General features: G+C 38.0%; 1 protein-coding gene and 1 long non-coding RNA gene across 2 annotated transcripts in view; one reads left to right on the top strand and one right to left on the bottom strand.

The window, feature by feature from the left end:
- The window catches only part of LOC102531197 (uncharacterized), a 142,497-nt gene that overhangs the window by 120,986 nt on the left and 1,371 nt on the right, over positions 1-20,140 (bottom strand). The window lies entirely within an intron of this gene.
- On the top strand, positions 3,797-5,953 carry DEFB129 (defensin beta 129). The gene is made up of 2 exons (XM_006220170.4): positions 3,797-3,854; positions 5,514-5,953. Exons 1-2 carry the CDS (start codon positions 3,797-3,799, stop codon positions 5,951-5,953), a joined length of 498 nt encoding a protein of 165 aa, XP_006220232.2.

Here is a 20,140-nt window from a genome sequence, read left to right as displayed (position 1 = left end):
GAATGGGAGAAAATTTTTGCAAGTGAAACCAACAAAGGCTTGATCTCCAAAATATATAAGCAGCTCATACGACTCAATAAGATGAAAATAAACAACCCAATCCAAAAATAGGCAGAAGACCTAAACAAGCAATTCTCCAAGGAAGACATACAAATGATCAAAAAGCACATGAAAAAATGTTCAATATCACTAATTATCAGAGAAATGCAAATCAAAACTACAATGAGGTATCACCTCACACCAGTCAGGATGGCCGTCATTCAAAAATACACAAATGACAAATGCTGGAGAGGCTGTGGAGGAAGGGGAACCCTCCTACACTGCTGGTGGGAATGCAGTTTGGTGCAGCCACTGTGGAAAACAGTGTGGAGATTCCTCAAAAGACTAGGAATAGACTTACCATGTGACCCAGGAATCCCACTCCTGGGCTTGTATCCAGAAGGAAATCTACTTCAGGGTGACACCTGCACCCCAATGTTCATAGCAGCACTATTTACAATAGCCAAAACATGGAAACAGCCTAAATGTCCATCAACAGGTGACTGGATAAAGAAGATGTGGTATATTTATACAATGGAATACTACTCAGCCATAAAAACCGACAACATAACGCCATTTGCAGCAACATGGATGCTCCTGGAGAATGTCATTCTAAGTGAAGTAAGCCAGAAAGAGAAAGAAAAATACCATATGAGATCGCTCATATGTGGAATCTAAGAAACAAAAACAAACAAACAAAAACAAAGCATAAATACAGGACAGAAATAGACTCATGAACAGAGAATACAGACTTGTGGTTACCAGGGGGGTAGAAGGTGGGAAGGGATAGACTGGGATTTCAAAATTGTAGAATAGATAAACAAGATTACACTGTATAGCACAGGGAAATATACACAAAATGTTATGATAAATCACAGAGAAAAAAATGTGACAATGAGTGTGTATATGTCCATGAATGATTGAAAAATTGTGCTGAACACTGGAATTTGACACAACATTGTAAAATGATTATAAATCAATAAAAAATGTTAAAAAAAATCTGAGCAGATGAATTAGTAAGGAGATTGAGTCAGTAATCAAAAACTTCACAACAAACAAAAATCCAAGAGCAGGTGGCTTCACCAGTAAATTCTATCAAACACTGAAAGAAAAATTAGTATCAATCCTTCTCAAACTCTTCCAAAACAATAGAAGAGAGGAATCACCTTCAAACTCATTTTATGAGACCAACATTACCCAAATACCAAAACTAGACAAGGAAACCATGAGAAAAGAAAATTACAGACCAATATAACTGATGAACATAGAGGCAAAAATCCCCAATAAAATATTATCAAACCAAATTCAACAATACATTTAAAGAGTCACAAACTATGATCAAGTGAGATTTATTCCAGAGATGCAAGGATGGTTCAACACCCACAAATCAATCAACATGATACATCACATCAACAAAATGAAGGATAAAAATCATATGATCACCTCAATAGCTGTAGAAAAAGCATTTGACAAAATTCAACATTCACCTAAGATATAAACTCTTAACAAAGTATGTAACATGCCTCAATGTAATAAAGGCCATATATGACAAGCCCACAGCTAACATTATACTCAATGATGAAAAGTTGAAATTTCTTTCTGTAAGATCAGGAACAAGACAAGAATTCCCACTCTTGTCACTTTTATTCAACATAATATTGGAAGTTAAAGCCATAGAAATTAGACAAGAAAAAGAGATTAAAAAAAACCATATGAGAAAGGAAGAAGTAAAACTGTCACTATTTGCATATGAACTAATATTATATATTTTTATAAACTCTAAAGGCTCCACCAAAAATACTAGTAGAACTGATAAACAAATTCAGCAAAATTTCAGAATACAAAATCAATAAACAAAAATCTGTTGTTTCTATATGCTAATAATTAACTATTAGAAATAGAAATTAAGAAAACAACCTCATTTACAATTGCATCAAAAAGTAAAATACTTAGGAATAAATTTAACCAAGGAGGTAAAAAAATCTGTACACTGAAAACACTGAAACATGAAGACATTGATGAAAGAAACTGAAAAAGACATAAATAAATAGAAAGATATGCCATGCTCATGAATTGGAGGAATTAATATTATTAAAATGTCCATACTACCCATAGCAATCTATAGATTTAATGCAATCTATATCAAAATTCCAATGGTTTTTTTTTCATATAACTAAACCAAACAATCCTAAAACCTTTATGGAACCACAGAAGACCCCCAAACAGAAAAGCAATAGCAACAAAGAACAAAGCTGGATGTATCACACTCCCTGATTTCAAACTATATTACAAAGCTATAGTAGTCAGAGAAGTATGATACTGGCATAAAAACAGACATATAAACAGTGGAACAGAAAGAAGAGAGCCCTTAAATAAAACCACACATATGGGGTCAATTAACTTACAACAAATGAGCCAAGAATATACAACAGAGAAAAGACAGTCTCTTCAACTGATGGTGTTGAGAAAACTGGACAGCCACATGCAAAAGAATGAAACTGGACCACTATCTTACATCATACACAAACATTAACTCAAAATGGATCAAAGACTTGGAACGACTAAAATCATAAAACTCTTGTAAGAAAACGTAAGTTCTGTGATATCAGTCTTGGTGGTGACTTTTTGGATCTGACACCAAAAGCAAAGGTTAACAAAATCAAAAATAAACAAGCGGGGAGTACAACAAATTAAAAAGCTTCTGTATAGCAAAGAATATCATCAACAAAATGAAACGGCACTCTACCAAATGGGAGAAAATATTTGTAAATCATATATCTGATAAGGGGTTAATATCCAAAATATATAAAGAACTCAATTCAGGAGCAAAAGAAATTGATTTTAAAAATGGGCAGAGAATCTGAATAGATATTGTTCCAAAGAAGACATACAGATGGCCAAAAAGATATATAAAAAGATATTCAATATCACTAACCATCAGGAAAACGCAAATCAAAACCATGATTAGACATCACCTCACACCTGTTAGAATGTCTATCATTAAGAAGACGAGATAGGTGCTGGCAAGAATGCAAATGATGAGGAGAAAAGGGAACCTATGTACACCGCTGGTAGGAATGTAAATTCGTTCAGTCACTATGGAAATAATACGGAAGCTTCTCAAAAAATTAAAAATAGAACTACCATATAATCCAGCAATTCTACTTCTGAGGGCATATACAAATATTGAATCATTATGAGGTACACCTGAAACTAATATGATGTTATATGTCAATTATACATCAATTTTTTTAATGAAGTTAAAGTTATGTCAAGAGCTGCCTCCCACAAACTCATTCAACAAACATGTACTGAGTTTTTATGTTGATTCAGTACCCATGCTGGCCATTGGAGACAAGAGTACAAAAAAGACAGAGTCTCTATCCTCCAGGATCCATGGTTATAGCAAGTTCTGCTCTTCTGAATCTCACACACTAAGTGCCTTACACATAATTAAGGCTCAAATAGGGAAGCAAATATATTATTCTTGCCCTGAAAAAGCCTTAAGGAGAGATGCAAAGGGCTTGTATTTTCTTTCGCATTTCATGTGTCTTATATTTCCTTCCAGGACCAAGAACAGGAAATCTGTTACATGAAATGTGCAGGAAGGGCTGTTCTCAAACTGAATCACAGAAAACACAATTGCTGTGAGCTTTCGCTGTACTTCACTGCTCATGGCCTAAGGCCAGGAAGAAGCCAATAAAGGCTGGAGCTCAAGAACCAGCCAGATACAAGGCTTCCTTTCTGGCACACAGGCATGAAGCTCCTTTTTCCTATCTTTGCCAGTCTCATGCTACAGTACCAGGTGAACACAGGTAATGTGGAATCCTGGGTTTAAGAGGGGTTGGTGTGAGAAAGCAGGGATTTGGCTGTCCATGACAATGGGAGCCCAGAGAGATACTGAAAGATGAGGTGCCCAAATATACAGCTGAAAAGTCAGCCTACTGCATCAGTTATGCACCATCCCCCAGGTATCTCCATAGGCTTCTGCCCTAGACTGTCTGATGGGCACACACAGGGAGCTATGGAGAAAGCAGGGTATTATTTGTGTACTCAGAAACGATCAAACATAGAAAACTGCCTTCCTGCCCTTTACATAGCTATCATCTGGGACTCAGCCCAAGATGACATTTTGCTCTATTTCTAATTTAAACCATCTCTTGAAGTAAAGGTTCCTATCCGTTTGTACCCTGGTGTAATAAGGAGGAAGTCCTTACCCTTATGCTCATAAACAGTTTCCTCTTAGGATCCAGTAAACAGGTCTCCATCTCAAATTTTACAGAATTTTACAGAGATTCATTCCTTCTCTCAGCCTTTGTCTTCTTGGAAACCCCCAAAGTACCCGTATCTGCATCTAGCAACACATCGTGGCAAAAGGCTGAATTAGAGGACTGGCCACTGTTTTTTGAAAAAAAGACAGAAGCACTGAGACTTGTTTCAGAATACAAGAATCACCCGAATATTTGGAATAGCTGGGCAATGGGTCAAGGAAGAGAGAACAAAAGAGTCAAAGTGTAATTTTTTTAATCTTGGGGCCCTAAGAGAAGGGCTATAATATAAGCAAGTATGGCTGTGTCATCTTGGGTAAAGTCAGTCAGCTACCTTGAGCCACAAATTCCACATGAGAAAGTAGGGTTAATCAATGTAGCTGCTTGAAATACAAGAATTTTACTGTGTTGTCTTTGGTGAGAAACAATAGTGAAATGTATGTCAACATCAGGCACTAAATAAATTTCTTGTGATTTTTGGAAAATCAGTTGAACTAAGATGAGTGAGAGAGAGGTTTCCTGATTTGGACAAAAAAAATGACGAAACATTGGGATGGAAAAATCATCGAGCAGATGAAGATGAGGTACTAAACTAAGAAGGAAATTCAGAGATACAGATAACAATGTGGGAGTTATCATCACAGAGATGAGGTTAAGGCTATGATAAAACATCTGAAGGACATAGTGTCCAGGGAGGCTGAAAATGATAGAACACCATGCCCCTGGAACCACAAGCAAGATAAAGTAATGGACCACTGGATTTGGCAAGAAGCCAGAACTGTTGAACGTCCTATTGATTCTCTTTGGAAATTCTTTCTTGGATTAGTTTTATGACAGATTTTACTCTTGTCAGTATTTTCTAGGATCACAGGGGGAGAGTGATATCCTACAAGCATCTAAGTGGCTATACTGGAGATCTAAAATCTTATCCTGAAGCAAATAATTGAGTTCCCTTTTTTTCTTTCCTCTATGTGCCCTAGATTTTTTAAATTACCCATTGAGGGGAGACTAAAGATTTATTTGAGATTTCAGAGGTGTACAAAGACTTTCTTGGCCTGCCAGTTGCCTCCATCAACATTCTAACCACTGTACTTAAAATTTAGCATTAACAAACTCCCTCTAACTCTATTCCTGCTGCTCCAGCAATTTTAACATCAGATCTAGTTATTAACCATAGCTCATTGGTTTTCTCTTTCCTTTGTGCAGAATACTTTGGCTTGGGAAGATGTGTGATGGGTTTTGGGAGATGCAAAGACCACTGTGCCATAGATGAAAAAGAGGTAGAGAAATGCAGAAAGAAAAAATGTTGTATTGGACCAAAAGTGGTTCAATTAATAAAAAGCTACCTGCAGAATGAAATGCTCCACAGACTTGAAGAAGACTCCCAGAAACTGCTAAAAACTACCAAGAATTCTAGCGTAATGATGCAAACAAAGTATCGTATTTTCTCTCTTCTCCCCAAAATCAAAAGTTTCAACCCTTTTGCCAACATCAACACCATCATCATCCCAAATGGCACCGCTGGGGACTCTGCCACCGCCAACCCCATGATCTCAAGAAAGACTACATACACTTCTACTAAGAGTGACACCAAGGAAAGAAGAGATTCAGCCACTGATTCCCTGCCACTAGCACCACCACCATAGACACTGCCAACAGCATGACTGGAGCTGGAGGAAGCAGATGAGCAGGGATGTGGGTCTTTCCCTTAAAACACCAGTTCCTCTTTATCTTTGCTATCTATAAAATGAGACGTCGAACTGTTTTCTCTGTCATCAGTCATTCAATAAACACTATTTAAGCACCCACAGTTTACATGATGTTATCATTCTCATAGGAGTCTGACAAAGGAGACAGGGCTACAAAGTGATAGAATTTTAGTTTACCTGCCCAGGAGAAAGCAAGGAATAGGAATGCTGACTACAACATTGAATTTGGCCAATGGATGACCCAGCGTAAGCCTCTGTAATAAGGCCTTACGGTTCTCATATTGTTGCTTTTCTTGGGGCAATAGGAATCAAAACAGTAGGCATATTTTCTTTTTTCATAGATTTTTCCCATAGGAAAAACAGAATGTGGGGAGGAGCAAGTCTGCCTTCTCCACAGAAAAACATAACCTAAATTCATGGAGTCATTTAAGATAAAAATACGGGGGGATGAGGGGAGGAAGAAGCGGGTAAAGATATATGACTTCTATCTCTGAGTCAAGGCATCTTCAACGAGACTCCCAACAGGAAAACAGGTAATAGGTAGAGCAGTGCTTCCAACAGAATCAGGATACAGGCCACAAATGCAAACCATATAGGTAATTTTTAATTTTCTGGTGGCCCCATTAAAAAAGGTAAAACTAAGTAAGTGAAGTGGATATTAACAATACATTTTATGTAATGCAGTAAATCCAAAACATCATTTCAATATGCAATCAATGTTAAAATTATTTGAGATATTTTGCATTTCTTTTTGGTACTAAGTCTTTGCAATCTCAAGTACATTACTGTGACAGCACATTTTAATTTATACTAGCCATATTACAAGTGCCCAATAGTCCTATGTGGCTAGTGGCTACCATATTGAATGGCACTAGGTTAGAGTTCTGAGGGCACAAGTAGCTGTAGGACTATTAGCCAATGGGGGTGTGTTAATCTGAAGAAGACAGCCATATTTCTGAGGGCTGTGGTACAGAAATTAAGAGTATAGAGATTCAGGTCCATTGCTCCTGGGGTAGCATTCTTGTTTCGGCACTTTTTAGCTCTATGGCCTTAAACAAATCACTTATTCACATATGAGCATTCATTTATTCATGCATAAAATGGAGATGTAAACATTATATTATATTCCAGAATGCACTTTTGTATATCCCAGGTCACACTTCACTCTATTGCTCAAATTATAATAACATATACCCAGAGTCCAATTTTTTAATATGTCCCTCTCTACTACATATCATCTCCTTCAATATAAAGACCATCTTTTTTTAACCTACTGGTTCTTTACTACAGTGTCACCCTAAGGAAGACAAGGTTTTTCCCACAATGCCCCACCATAATACTAGAGTGCTACTTTTTAAGATATGGCCAAAGTGTTTGTACAACAGAGAAGAGCTGCCACACAAAGAATAATTTGAACTCCTGCTAAATATGTGTTCCTAGAAGAATCCCAAGTATATCTTATAGCGTTAGATTCCCTCCCTGCTACAGCTATTTGCCAAATTCTAAAAGTCCAGCTTATCTTCCCACATTTGGTGTCCCCTCTTCATTTTCCACCCACAGAAAGAAGAGAAAACTTCTTTCTTACCTAAGTTTAAGACTTTCTTTTGAGTTCTCACTTTCTATCATAGAACTCACCCATCTCTTCTCAGGATGAATGATACTGGGGAAAATCCTTTTCCTTAGAGAAATCCCACATCCACTGTAATGAATATGGTATTTCTAATATCTGTTCTTCCCTTTGATTATAGTAATAGAACCTTCCTAATGTCAGCTTGACCTAAGGCCAGCCATAGTAAAGGCTACATTTCCCAGACAAATTGGCCATTCTTCAATGCAGAGAAGCCAGAACTGGTCACCCTTGCAACTTGTTAATATTCTTGGTGAAAACATCTTGTTTTCTATTTTAGAGGCAAAGAAGGGCCTTTTTTAAGCTTTGGGAGCCCCATGGTGACCGCAAGTTCTCCCTTGGGATTCACAGCACATCCTAGTACAGTCCCCAGACTCTGCCACTCCATGAGATTAGGAGTCACCCTGCCTCATCTAGTGCTGCCCCCAAACCCTACCATTCAGGGGCTGTGTGACTCTGCATTTTTTAACTTCTTAGAGACACTATTCAAACCCAGACTGATTAGATTAGAAGCCCATGAACACTCCACTAACTAGCACTGCTTCTATACTAGCACTGCACAGTGAACCATCAGTCAAGCAATCAATCCATCAGTATACTGCTACCCTACCCCCAAACTATGTATGAAGCTGAATCTTTCCTACTTTTGCCAGTATCAGGTTAATTCTACACAAAATGATAAATTATTCTCAAAATTGTGATAATAGTATTGGTAAAATTAGAAAACTGGATAAAGGCATAGTCAGAGAAGATGTAGGAATAGGGGAATCCTCAAATACTGCCTTTAGAAGTATGGCCAGGCCCTCTTTTTAGAGCACAATCTGCTACTACTTATTCAAATTCATTACACATTTATCTTATGACCTAAGAATTCTAGTCCTCAAGATACCCCAAAGATAGTCTTACCCAGGTCCTAAGAGGACATGTACTATATTGTTAGCTACAGCATTATTGCTATTGGCTGGCACTCTAAGGCAATCTGGGGAGCCACTGTGGAGTAATGGATCCATAAGACTATATGGATGCACAATTTAGAATACTATACATAAGTTAAGAGCAACGGATTCAACATACACAAAGCTATTATAGCTCTGAGTAAAAACAAAAAAGAAAAGACATTACTGTTTGTGTAAAATAAAAATGTATGTAGAAAGTACATATTTAAAAGAACATTTCAAAAAAGATATTTATTAAATTCATTAGATCAAAAGGGAGGGAAAATAGAATAGGGTATACAGTTTAAGAGAAATGAATGGGTAAACAAGAGATGGACCTTGCACTGACCAATAATGACTTTGTGTCATGAATGAGGGAAAGTAACTAATTCAATAGCTGAAATTTAAAAAAAAAAATTGTGGAAGGGAGAGGGATGGATACCAAGGGACAGAGTAGCTGGCCCTGTGGCCCAGACCCAGTTGGAAAGCTTTTGCCCTCTCTTGGCCCCAGTAAAATCTTGAAGACACAGGCCAGAGAACACTCTCAATATGTCTCAAAAATTCAAAAGGCCCAGCTAGCCAGCACATACATGCACAGGAAGAACAGACTGTCTTTCTCTTTGGACCCTGGATCATGGGTCTGTAGCAACTATGCTAAAGCGGAAGGCTTCATCATTTTCATGGAGTTTCTCTGCATCCTTTGGTTTATATCGAGCTGGCAACCAGAGTACCAGCTACTTTCTCTTCACCGGGTCTGAGCCTCACTTTGCAGACCTGTGTGATCTTCTGTGAGCTAATAAGATTATCAAGCTTCCTGTGGATCCAAATTATGGAAAAAATTTAAGACAAGATAATGAGAGTGTATTGCAGTCTCTATTAGGTGGAAACAAACAGCTTAAAAACTACATGACTGGGAATCACTAATACTGTTGGCTGCTGCTCCCTCTCTCAAGTGAGTCTGGGAAAAGAAACCTTTTCTTAGCTTTTGAGTTTTTGAGAACAATCCCAGAAACTAACACATAATCATGACAATAGTACCACTTGATGCTAATGGCTTTAGAAATCTTTTGCATCTATATCATATATCCAGGGGTTATCAATGATGCAGTCTACCTCTCAGGGAACCTGAGAACTGAAAATTGATGCTGGTGAACAAGATCAATAAACAGAAGCTCAAGTCAAAGGCAACCCAATAACTTAGTAAGTGCTCTATAATAATACCAAAGGGCATGAAAGAAAGAATAGCAACCTGGAGGAAGAACTATAGAGAAGTACTGTTAATAATGAGAGTATTTAAGAGTGGTAGAGCGTTTTCTAGTGCCAGGCACAGTACTGAGGGCTTTGAATGCATGATCTCATTTAGTCCTCACAACAACCCTATACATTTGATACACATAACAAAACTGAGGTTTTAGTTAAACTGCTGAAGGTCACAGATCAGTTGTAGAACCAGGATCTGAATCACGTCTTTCTAATATCAGAGCCCTTACATTTAGTTGCCAGGCTACCTTGACTCCCAGGGGCAACAGCTTTGGAGCACGTGCCCAGTCACAGTTCTATAATAAGGCATCTACATGGGTAACCTCACCTCATACTTTTGGCAATGGCTTGGAAGAAGCTAAGGAAATCTTAATTATTACATATGCTGGTGACCCAATGTAAGGAGGGGAGGAGTGAATATGCTTTTATCCTAAAGGACTTCACAATCCTAAAGGACTTTGACAGCTCCTGCGATTGCCAAATTTAAGTAACCTGGTTAGTTCACCCTTGGATTATTGCCATTACTTCTAGCCACCACATCGTAAAAGGAATTCAGGAGAGATGGAATTAGGGAACAGAATAGGAGTCATGATAATGAAAGTGCTATAAGTTCCCATAAAGAAACACACACACTCTTGATGTAAGTCATAAATTCAGTGATGATACCTCTCAGTGCTTTATTTAAGAAATGTGAAAGAAACAACAGTTCTACAATCAGTTTCCTCCCTTTACCAGGGCTGTTTCTGGAAGGAAAAGAAAAACAAAGTTGATTACATTGGAGTCCCCTTATAAACATGCTCATGCCAGACTTCCTGGCAAACTCATTAAACTATATTAAGTAGTAACAGTCTTTATCTAGCAGCATGCACCTGCTTCATCTAGAATTGTTTCTGGTAAACAAAACTTGGAATCTATGGATTTATAGGTATGGCTCCTCGAAAAAAAATGTCATGTATTTTTCATGCTCCATAATTTTCAGAGAATAGAGGAGGCATATAGATCAGTGGCAGGGTACATGCCTAATATACATAATTTTCAGAGAATAAAATGGAGAAGTGCAGAAACAGTCCCATTTTTGTAAGTAATGTGCTCACACACAACTCTCAGACATCATTTAGAGATCTCTAATATTAAATCCAATCCGTAGCTCATTCTAGTTTAGCAAGAAAGGCCCTGGGAACTGGTGTGGACACTCCAGACTTGTGCATGTTTTACCTGTGCTTCATAATTTCTTGTATCCTTGAAATGATTACTTAAGTGTAATATGGGAAAGATCTCTGATTCCTGTGAATCTGATTTGAATCTAATCAATCTTGTGTTAATCTCAGGAAAGAAAGCAAATATTTCTGTGTGAATATGTTCATTGCAAAACTTTTCAAAAAAGATGTTTTTCCTACATGGAAATAGCTTAACTGACTTTTCCTCATTGTGATGTTACGTATGGTCATTTTACAACATTCAGATGAAACATAAAATGAAAAATAAAAATCACAAATAAATTATCTTCCCAAAGATAAAGACTCTTAAAAATTTTGGTATATATCCGTCCAGATTATATATCAGACTAGATCATACTATATATATTTTCTCAAAATTTTCCTTTTACGCTGATATATCACTGACAACTTTTTACGTTACAAATCCTCAATTATCACCATTGTTTAAAATTGCACATAATTCTAATGTTTGTTATGTGTCATAAATGAGCAAATTTCCTATTGATGGACATTCTCTATCTTGGACAAATTCTCTAAGATTTTCACATACTCATTATGAGTAATGCTCAGAAATACAGTACTTTCATCTTTGTGAACTTATCCATTTATTCCATGTGTGTTAATTCTGAGTCAAAGGGCAAGCATAGTTTTAGTTTTGTTTTGCTTTACTTTGTTTAAGACATTGAATATTTACTGACAAACTGCTCTCTGAAATATATTGTATCAGTTTAAAATCACAGGACCAGTACACAGCGGCCCCTGCTTAGACAGTCTAACCAAACCTGTTTGCCCTGATGTAAGAGATTTCTGCTTTCTCACCGGCCCATTGCCCAACTTCTGATTTCATCTGAAGTCTCATTAAGGTTTCAGCTCCAGGCAGGTGACACGCAGCTCTGTCCCATCTGACCCACTGCACTCTCCCCAGGCCTGTCCCCACCCTTCAGGCATGAAGTTCTTGCCTCTGGCTTTTGCTGCTATCTTGTTCCTGGCTTCAGCAACCTTAAGTAATCTGGAATTCTCCATATTGAGAAGAGACTGAGAGAGGGGAGGGGAGACAGAAACATAGACACTAGTTTTAAAAGGAAAGAAAAAAATTTTAATGTACATGTATAGGAGGAGGAGGAAGGCAAAGAGAAGAGGTTTAAAAAGCTACATTTCTCTGAATCTAGCCATATACTGGTTATGAAGATTCGACTTTGGAATTATTTAAATATTTTACCTAATCTAAGTAGGTAAAATGTGTATCGAATTGATGGCATAACCACAAATAAAAGAACTGTTTGAAGTAATGGGAAATAATTACTCCCATTTTGTTTGCCAAAGGGAAAAATTGGGATAATAAAATACATGGCCATCAACAGGATTTAACCAAACCACTGCATATTCATATATATAAAGCCATGTAAAATTTGAAAAGAATAATGGATTTCTACAGTTTTAGATGTGAAAAGAGCTCTTGGACATTAAATTTTAAAAGGAAGCTAAAGAACAGTAAGTACAGAATGATACAATTATTTATTTTTTATGATTTGTTAACATCATATAGTAAATTTGGCTTTTTCCTTTCAGTGTACAGTTCTATGAATTTTAACATCTTTAGATTCATGTAACCACCACCACAAACAGAACATTAAATAGCTTCATCACCCTAAAAAGATACCCTTTTGTTTTCCAACTCTCATCCCACCATAATTCTAGGCAACAAATGATGTATTTTTCATCACTATAGTTTTGCCTTTTCTAAAAACTTCACATAAATGGAATGTGATTCATTCAAGTTTCCATGGGTATCAAGAACACCTTCCTTTTTACTGCTGAATAGTATTGTAGTCTAGGGATATAGTACAAGTTATTTACTCTTTCACTCACTGAAGGAATTTTGGCTTGTTTTCAGTTTCTTGGCTAACACAAATAAAGTTGCTATAAACCTTTGTTTACAGATTTTTGTGTGATCCTAAGTTTTTATTTCACTCGGGTAAATACACAGGTGTAAGGTTGGGGAACTTCATGTAAAATGGAGTCGGGAGTTCAGAAGGGGGAGATCTCACACTCTACCCCTCAGCGTATACTGTATTACCAACAGGAAGAGATGGTACCTTTGCATCTCCAACATGAAGAAGGTTAATACTTTACTACCCAGCAGGAGGAAGAAAGGACTTCTCCTGACCCAGCAATAACCCAGCCAATGAAAGACTATCACAACCCAGCCAATGAGAAGTCACTACATTTCAAGCTTCCGGTTTCCTCCCACAAACTCTTTGTTTATAACAGGCCCTCTCAGCCTCCCCTTCTCCTCTATAACAAAGTGTTTCCTCTCCTTGGTCTTCTGGACCTGTCTGTGGTTTGTCATAGTTTTACATGTCCTGAATTGCAATTATTTGCTGTTATCGAGCAAACCCATTTTGCTGGTAAAATAATTGACTGTTTTATTGTCTTAGGTCAACACAAGCAATGCATGAAATTTCCATTTGCTCCACATCTTTGCCAGCAATTGGTGTGGTAAGGAATCTTTATTTTAGTAATTCTCATCAGTGTGCAGTGATACAATTGCTTTTAAAATTCACAGAATTTTAAAAGTATATTATGTGCTATTTGTGTGATTAAAACAAAACACAAATGCATTAAAGGAATATAAAAATAAGCAGGCAATTCAAGAAGCTATAAAAAGAACATCAAAATGAACTTTTTAAATTTAGGAGGCATATACATAATGAGAATAGTTTGTAACACCCTCAAATTCCTCCCTAAAGCAAACAGCAAGCAGGAAAGTATAAGTGCAAATCAAACACAAATTTAAAATAAGATATTTAATTCTCCCTGTTGAAAATAAGGCAAGAGACTTATCCCCTCCTCCCTTTTCTTAGAGTATTTTCTTTAGAAAACTTCTAAAATTCTTACTCTCTCTCTTTAAAATGAATGTAGATTTTTTTAAAATTTAAGTAGTCATCTTGATAGCTTTACAACCCAGGAATGTCTTTCTCAAAGACCTGGGAGCTGCCCCCTTGAGATGTAATTATCAAGAAGATGGCGCCTCTCACTCCCCTTTTCTGTAGGAAGGTAGGAGCCCAACTTCAGCAGGTTCTTTGGGCTCCTCACTCCAAATTGCAAAAGTGCCTCTTGGAACAAGGATATGAGAATTGTGTTTTTCCTTTGGATGAAGAGAATTAGCAAACACAGATGGCCACTCTAATTACCAGGTGAATCTAGGGTAAACTATGTGTGACAAATGATGCTTTCAGGTCCTCTAACTTCAGGGCTAGTTGCTGTTTATCTTGAGAACATGTACATAATGACTGCATCTGCCTGACTGCATAAATATGTATGATTTCTATCTTTGCCATCTTAGCAGACTGTCTGCCACACATTACATTCTGGTTTAATGCTTAGTGACAAAACTGTTTTCTTTCTCTTCTACCTTTGTGGAGAGGTTTTCTGGGATGAGAGGAGATTTCATTTTTAATTATATTGTCCCCAACAACAGCAAACACACACACACACACACACAGATAATATCACCAACATAACTAGGTGTGATGGAATTACTCTGATCCAGACCAGAAAAAAAAAAACAGGAAAAAAAAGAGTAGAAAGAAATAAAAAGTACAATATAAACACTAACACGTGCCTCAACAAGGAGACCATCTTGCCTTGAATGTCAGATAAAATCAGCTGTTTTCAAAGTGTGGTCTCCAAAAAGGGTACCCCCTGTGCACTGTTGGTGGGAATGTAAATGGGTGCTGCCACTACAGGAAAACAGTACGGAGGTTCCTCAAAAAATTAAAAATAGAACTACCATATGATCCAGCAATTCCACTTCCAGGTATTCATTTGAAGAAAAAAAAACATTAACTCAAAAAGGTATCTGTAACACTATGTCCACTGCAGCATTATTTACAATAGCCAAGATATGGAAACAACCTAAGTATTCACTGACAAATGAAAGGATAAAAAAATGTGGTGTGTATATATAAGATGGAATATTATTCATCCATTAAAAAAGAATGAAATCTTACCATTTGCAACAACATGGATGGAACTTGAGGGCTGAGTGAAATACGTCAGACAGAGAAAGACAAATACCATATTAGCTCACTTATATAAGGAATCTAACAAACAAAAACAAGCTCATAGATACAGAGAGAACAGACTGGTGGTTGTCAGAGGTGGGGTGGGGGTGCTGGGTGAAATGGGTAAAGGGAGTCAAAAGTTACAGAATTCTAGTTATAAAATAAATAAGCCAGAGGGGTGTAATGTACCACTTGGCAACTATAGTTAATAATACTGTAGTGCATATTTGAAAGTTGCTAAGAGAGTAAATCTTAAAAGTTCTCACCACAAGGAAAAACAATCCTTTAACTCTGCAGGCAATGGTTGTTAACTAGAGTATTGTGGTGATCATTTCAAAATGCAACCAAATCATGATGTTGTACTCCTGAAACTAATATAATGTTGTATTCAATTATACCTCAATTAAAAAAATTTAATGTGGCCTCTGTTGACCTGAAACAAAGAGACTATCAGATATTTCTTCCACAAAGAGGGATTTATTCAAGATCAGCAGAGAACTGCAAATCAGGGTCTGTAACTATGGTGAGTCACATGCAAGTCCCCCCACAACAAGGGAAGGAGACCACTTTTATAGAAGGAGAAAGGAAGTTGGGAGGGCTCTAGTAAACAAAGACTCCATGGATTGTCATTGGCTGAGTCCTTGTCAGGAAAGAAGAGGAGTCTTTCTTCTTCCTGTCTGGCTCTGCTATCATCACAGGGTGTGAGAGCTGCCCTTTCTGGTCTCCCAACTCTGTTCAGTTGAGGTTTCTGTTTATTAACTTTTACACCTCTGAACCGTCAGCATCAACAGCACCTGGGAATGTTTTAGAAATGCAACTTCTCAGGCTTGGCCAAGACCCACTGAATCAGCAACCCTGGGGTTGGGGGCTCAGCAGTCTGTATTTTAACAGACCTTCTGGATGACTCCAATGCATGCCAGAGTTTGAGAACCACTGGGCTAGGCAAACAGATCTGAGAACCACCAGTAAAACCTGGAGGATCCTTACAGGTGAGAGCATGTGGAAGTAGGTGGACAGGGAATTACTGCACTGAACTGATCACTCAAGAGTGTCTGAAATACGAAATAAAAAACTCCTTATAGAGACAGTACAGCAGAATGGCTGGTGGAAATCTTTAAAACAACCACTGAAAGTCTCTGGGGGCAAATTTTTTAAACACAGTCTCTGGAAATTTACCTAAGGTATACAGCAAATCACGAAGCATTTACCCAAGAAAACCTACTAACTCTCACTGTGATACAGTCTATGACATTGGAGCCAGCACTTACTCCCAACACACACACACACACACACACACACACACACAGACACACACACACACACACACACAGCAGGTCTAAGTACTCCTGGCAGGGACAGCTCAGAGGACAGTAACCCCCTTCTGCACCCCACCAAGCCACAGTCACAGGGTCATACAGTCACAGGGTCTCATCCCAGGTTTTACTCCAGCTCTGTTTAAGGCAAGCCCAGTCAAGAAGACTAAGCCTCCCCTCCCCAACCTAACTCCCATCCCTAGGGGGGAGGTTCTACCCCAGGAGTGCCAGGTTGAACACTTGAACTGTGACCACCCTCCTTTCCCAGCTCCCAATCATAGGCAGAGATTCCAAGAGGGGCAAGCCAAGAAGACAAAGGCTGCCATTCTCCCAACCCAAGCTCTGGGTAGGGCAGTGGTGTCACTCCAGGAGAAGCTGATTCACTTCAGGTTCCATCTAAGGGGAGGGAAAAGACAGGAGTACGGGCAGCTCTGCATCTCTGCTTAGGGGGCTGTCTTTATTTGGAAGAGAGTATGGGAATTCATGCCGTAAGGTGTTATTGGGAACAATAAAGATCCTAGTGGCAAACAATAAAAAAGAAGGGTAATTGCTCTGGAAAACTAGTAGCAACAAAGAAACAGCAGGGCAGCCAGTAGTTTCAATGAGAGGCAGAGCTTGGAAGGGCCCTACCAGAATCGTCTTCGCTGAGGGAGCCTGGAACGCTGTGCACATGCATTTGGCTGAACCCACTCAAGAGCAACCAGAGCAACCACCTGAGAGCTACTAGTGCTTGGATGAACATGGAACAAACTTAATATATAATTGGAATATATTGTGGAATTAATTAAAGAATCCTCAGCTAAAATCAGAGTCAGGACAGGTTCACAGGAGGAGCTTTCACATTCTGCCATGTTATCATCAATTACTCAAAACAGAAACACATGCCTGCATCTCCAACAGGAAGGTGCTGCCTACTTTGCTATCCAGCAGGCCCAATGGACAGCCTAGTTAATCAGAGACAGCAGCAGCCCAGCCAATGAGAAACCTCCATAGTTCGTAGTTCGGACTCCCAGATCCTTCCAATGGACTCTTGTTATTACAGTCCCTCCCAACTCCTCCCTTTTCCCTATAAAAGCAAGTTCCCCTTCCTTGTTCTCTGTGTTTGTTTATGGGCTACCATAGTTGGCATATCCTGAACTGCAATTCCTTTGACTATTCCTGAATAAACTTGCTTTTGCTGGTGAAATAACTGGCTATTATATTATTAAAGTTGAATATATGTAGTTGATATTGTTGAATATATATATATAAAGTTGATATATATATCACATTTTCCTTATACATTCATCTTGTTAAAAAATAAGACAACAGACTTAAAATGGAGTCACTTGTGCTAAGCCACATATCACTAAACCAAGACTTGATTTAATTACAGTTTCAACTTCTCCAGAAATGAAACCTTAAACCAGGCAATCAGGAATCACCTGGTCACCTAGCAAGGTAATCTGCCTGATATCTTCCTGCCATCCCATAAAGGAAAGTGATCTTGCCGCAATCAATTCACTTATTGCTCGGGTAACTTCCTTGTTCCCACTACATTCTGCCTATAAAAGTGTTTCATTTTGCACAGCTCTTCAGAGTTCCTTTCTGTCTGCTAGATGGGATGCTGCCAGATTCAAGAAGAACTGAATAAAGCCAATAAGATCTTTAAAATTTACTCAGCTGAATTTTGTTTTTTAACAATCTATTGATGAACACTTAGGTGGTTTCCATATTTTGGCTATTGTAAGTAACTGCAATGAACACAGGAGTGCAGATATCTCTTTGAGATAATGATTTCACTTCCTTTGAATATATATCCAGAAGTGGTACTGTTGGAACATAAGGTGGTTTTATTTTTAATTTTTTCTGGAACTTCCATACTGTTTTCCATAGTAACTGCACCAATTTACATTCCTACCAACAGAAAGACACATTTTTTAATAACACGAAATAAAAGTCATGGAGGATAGCAATAGGAAACTTGAACATATCCATTATCTAGAGCTGCAAAACAAACCATCTCAAAACTTTGTGGCTTAAAATAACAATGACCTATTCTTTTTCACATTCTGTGTATGCTTTTGTGAATTTCACCTGTACTTACTCAGACAGCTACATTCAACTGTCCTGGGCTAACAGGTCCAAGATGGCTTCATCCATAGGTCTGAAGCATTGGATTTGGTTGATAGACAGTATGCTTCCAATAGGCCTCTCATCCACCAGTAGGAAAGGCCACTTTATTTGCATGGAAACTGAGTTCCAAGAGGGCAAAGTACAGTGCACAAATGCTTATCAAGCCTCTTTCTGAATCAGTTTCTCATTGGCCAGAGCAAATCAAGTAGCATAGCATAGTCAATGTTGGGATAACACAAGGATGGGAACACTGGGAGACATGATTCAGCGGGGACTGTTAATGTAACTGTCTCTGTCTTCTAGGCTGTAATAATTCATATCCTTCCTACATGCAAAAAAAATGTACTCTCAAACTTGTATCACATTATGACATCAAGCTTAGGTATGAAGACTAAGATCTCAACATCTAAGCCTTAGAAGTCCAAATACAGGTAAAAGTGCAGAAGACCTATGAACTAAAAAGATGAGTTATCTGAGCACTCTACACATACACCCAACTCAAAGTACAATGGAGACACAAGGATGGGATAGCTATAATTGACATTCCTGGTCAAAAGGAAGAGAGTGGTAGGATGAGATATATATATAAGCAGTGACTGGTCCAAAGCAATTTTTAAAATTAATCAGGCACATACTGACAGTTTCCTACACTCTGAGAACAGAGAATGTTCTTGACTATTAAGTAGTTCTGTGCCCTAGGAATGATTTCCCAATCCATTTTTCACTTCTGCTCTTGGCTCTGCCTTTTAGGCAGTTGACTCCATACTGTGAGACACATATAAATATATGTCTCACATATATTTGAGATACATATGTACATATACATATATATTTGTATGTATGTGTATAAAAGAAATGGACTGTTAGAACTAAGCAACTTGCTTATCCTGCTTCCTGCCTCCTGCCTATATTTAGTTGGAATCCTAGAGGAATCCTTTAATTTTTAACTCTCAATTCTCTTTTACTCCTAGGGGGTGGTATTTTTGCTTATACAATTATGTTTAAATTTTGATGGATTTCGCATGAATCTAACTGGCATTGACATTATGACCCCCGTCTGTAAGACAGATCTCTCTTCTTTCTGAATAAAAAATTTTGTATCTTATGTATAGCATAGGGTTGGGTTTGCTTTTATTATTCAATTGGAATTTTTTTTAGGTCACAGATTTATGAGCTAAGTGAATGACTGTTGTTGTTTTAAGCCACTAGGCTAGTTTGTTATGCAGCAACAGATAACTGGAACAATAAGTAGCACTTGAGGTTTTTTTTCCTAAACCAGGTGCCCAGACCAAGCCAAAAAAAGTGGTTCCTAGTGTGCTAAATGGCATGCCAATGTCAACTATTCTACCTATTCCTGTATGCAGGCAATTTATTATTCTAACTCAGTTAGTCGGCTGGTGTTGACTCAAACACAATATGATGTTTTGGTCAATGTACAGATGCCCCCTCGGCTGGCCAACAGAGTCAGAAGAAGGGTACCCAGGCCAAGAAGCCCAGGCTGGGCTACTGTTTATCTAAGGACCAGGTGACTTCATTGGTGATTTTCTCTAGCGTGATTGACAGATTGCACACCACTGTTTTCGGCTTAAC

The sequence above is a fragment of the Vicugna pacos genome, chromosome 19 (genome assembly GCF_048564905.1).
Source record: "Vicugna pacos chromosome 19, VicPac4, whole genome shotgun sequence".
NCBI lineage: Eukaryota > Metazoa > Chordata > Mammalia > Artiodactyla > Camelidae > Vicugna > Vicugna pacos.
Note: the sequence above shows the minus strand (reverse complement) of the source record. Positions and strands in the feature narration are given on the sequence as shown.

Excerpts from the sequence above, each read along its gene's own strand:
- DEFB129 (XM_006220170.4), top strand. The coding sequence starts at position 3,797 with ATGAAGCTCCTTTTTCCTATCTTTGCCAGTCTCATGCTACAGTACCAG. Across the intron at positions 3,855-5,513 it reads ACAGTACCAGGTGAACACAG|AATACTTTGGCTTGGGAAGA; the intron begins GTAATGTGGAAT and ends TCCTTTGTGCAG.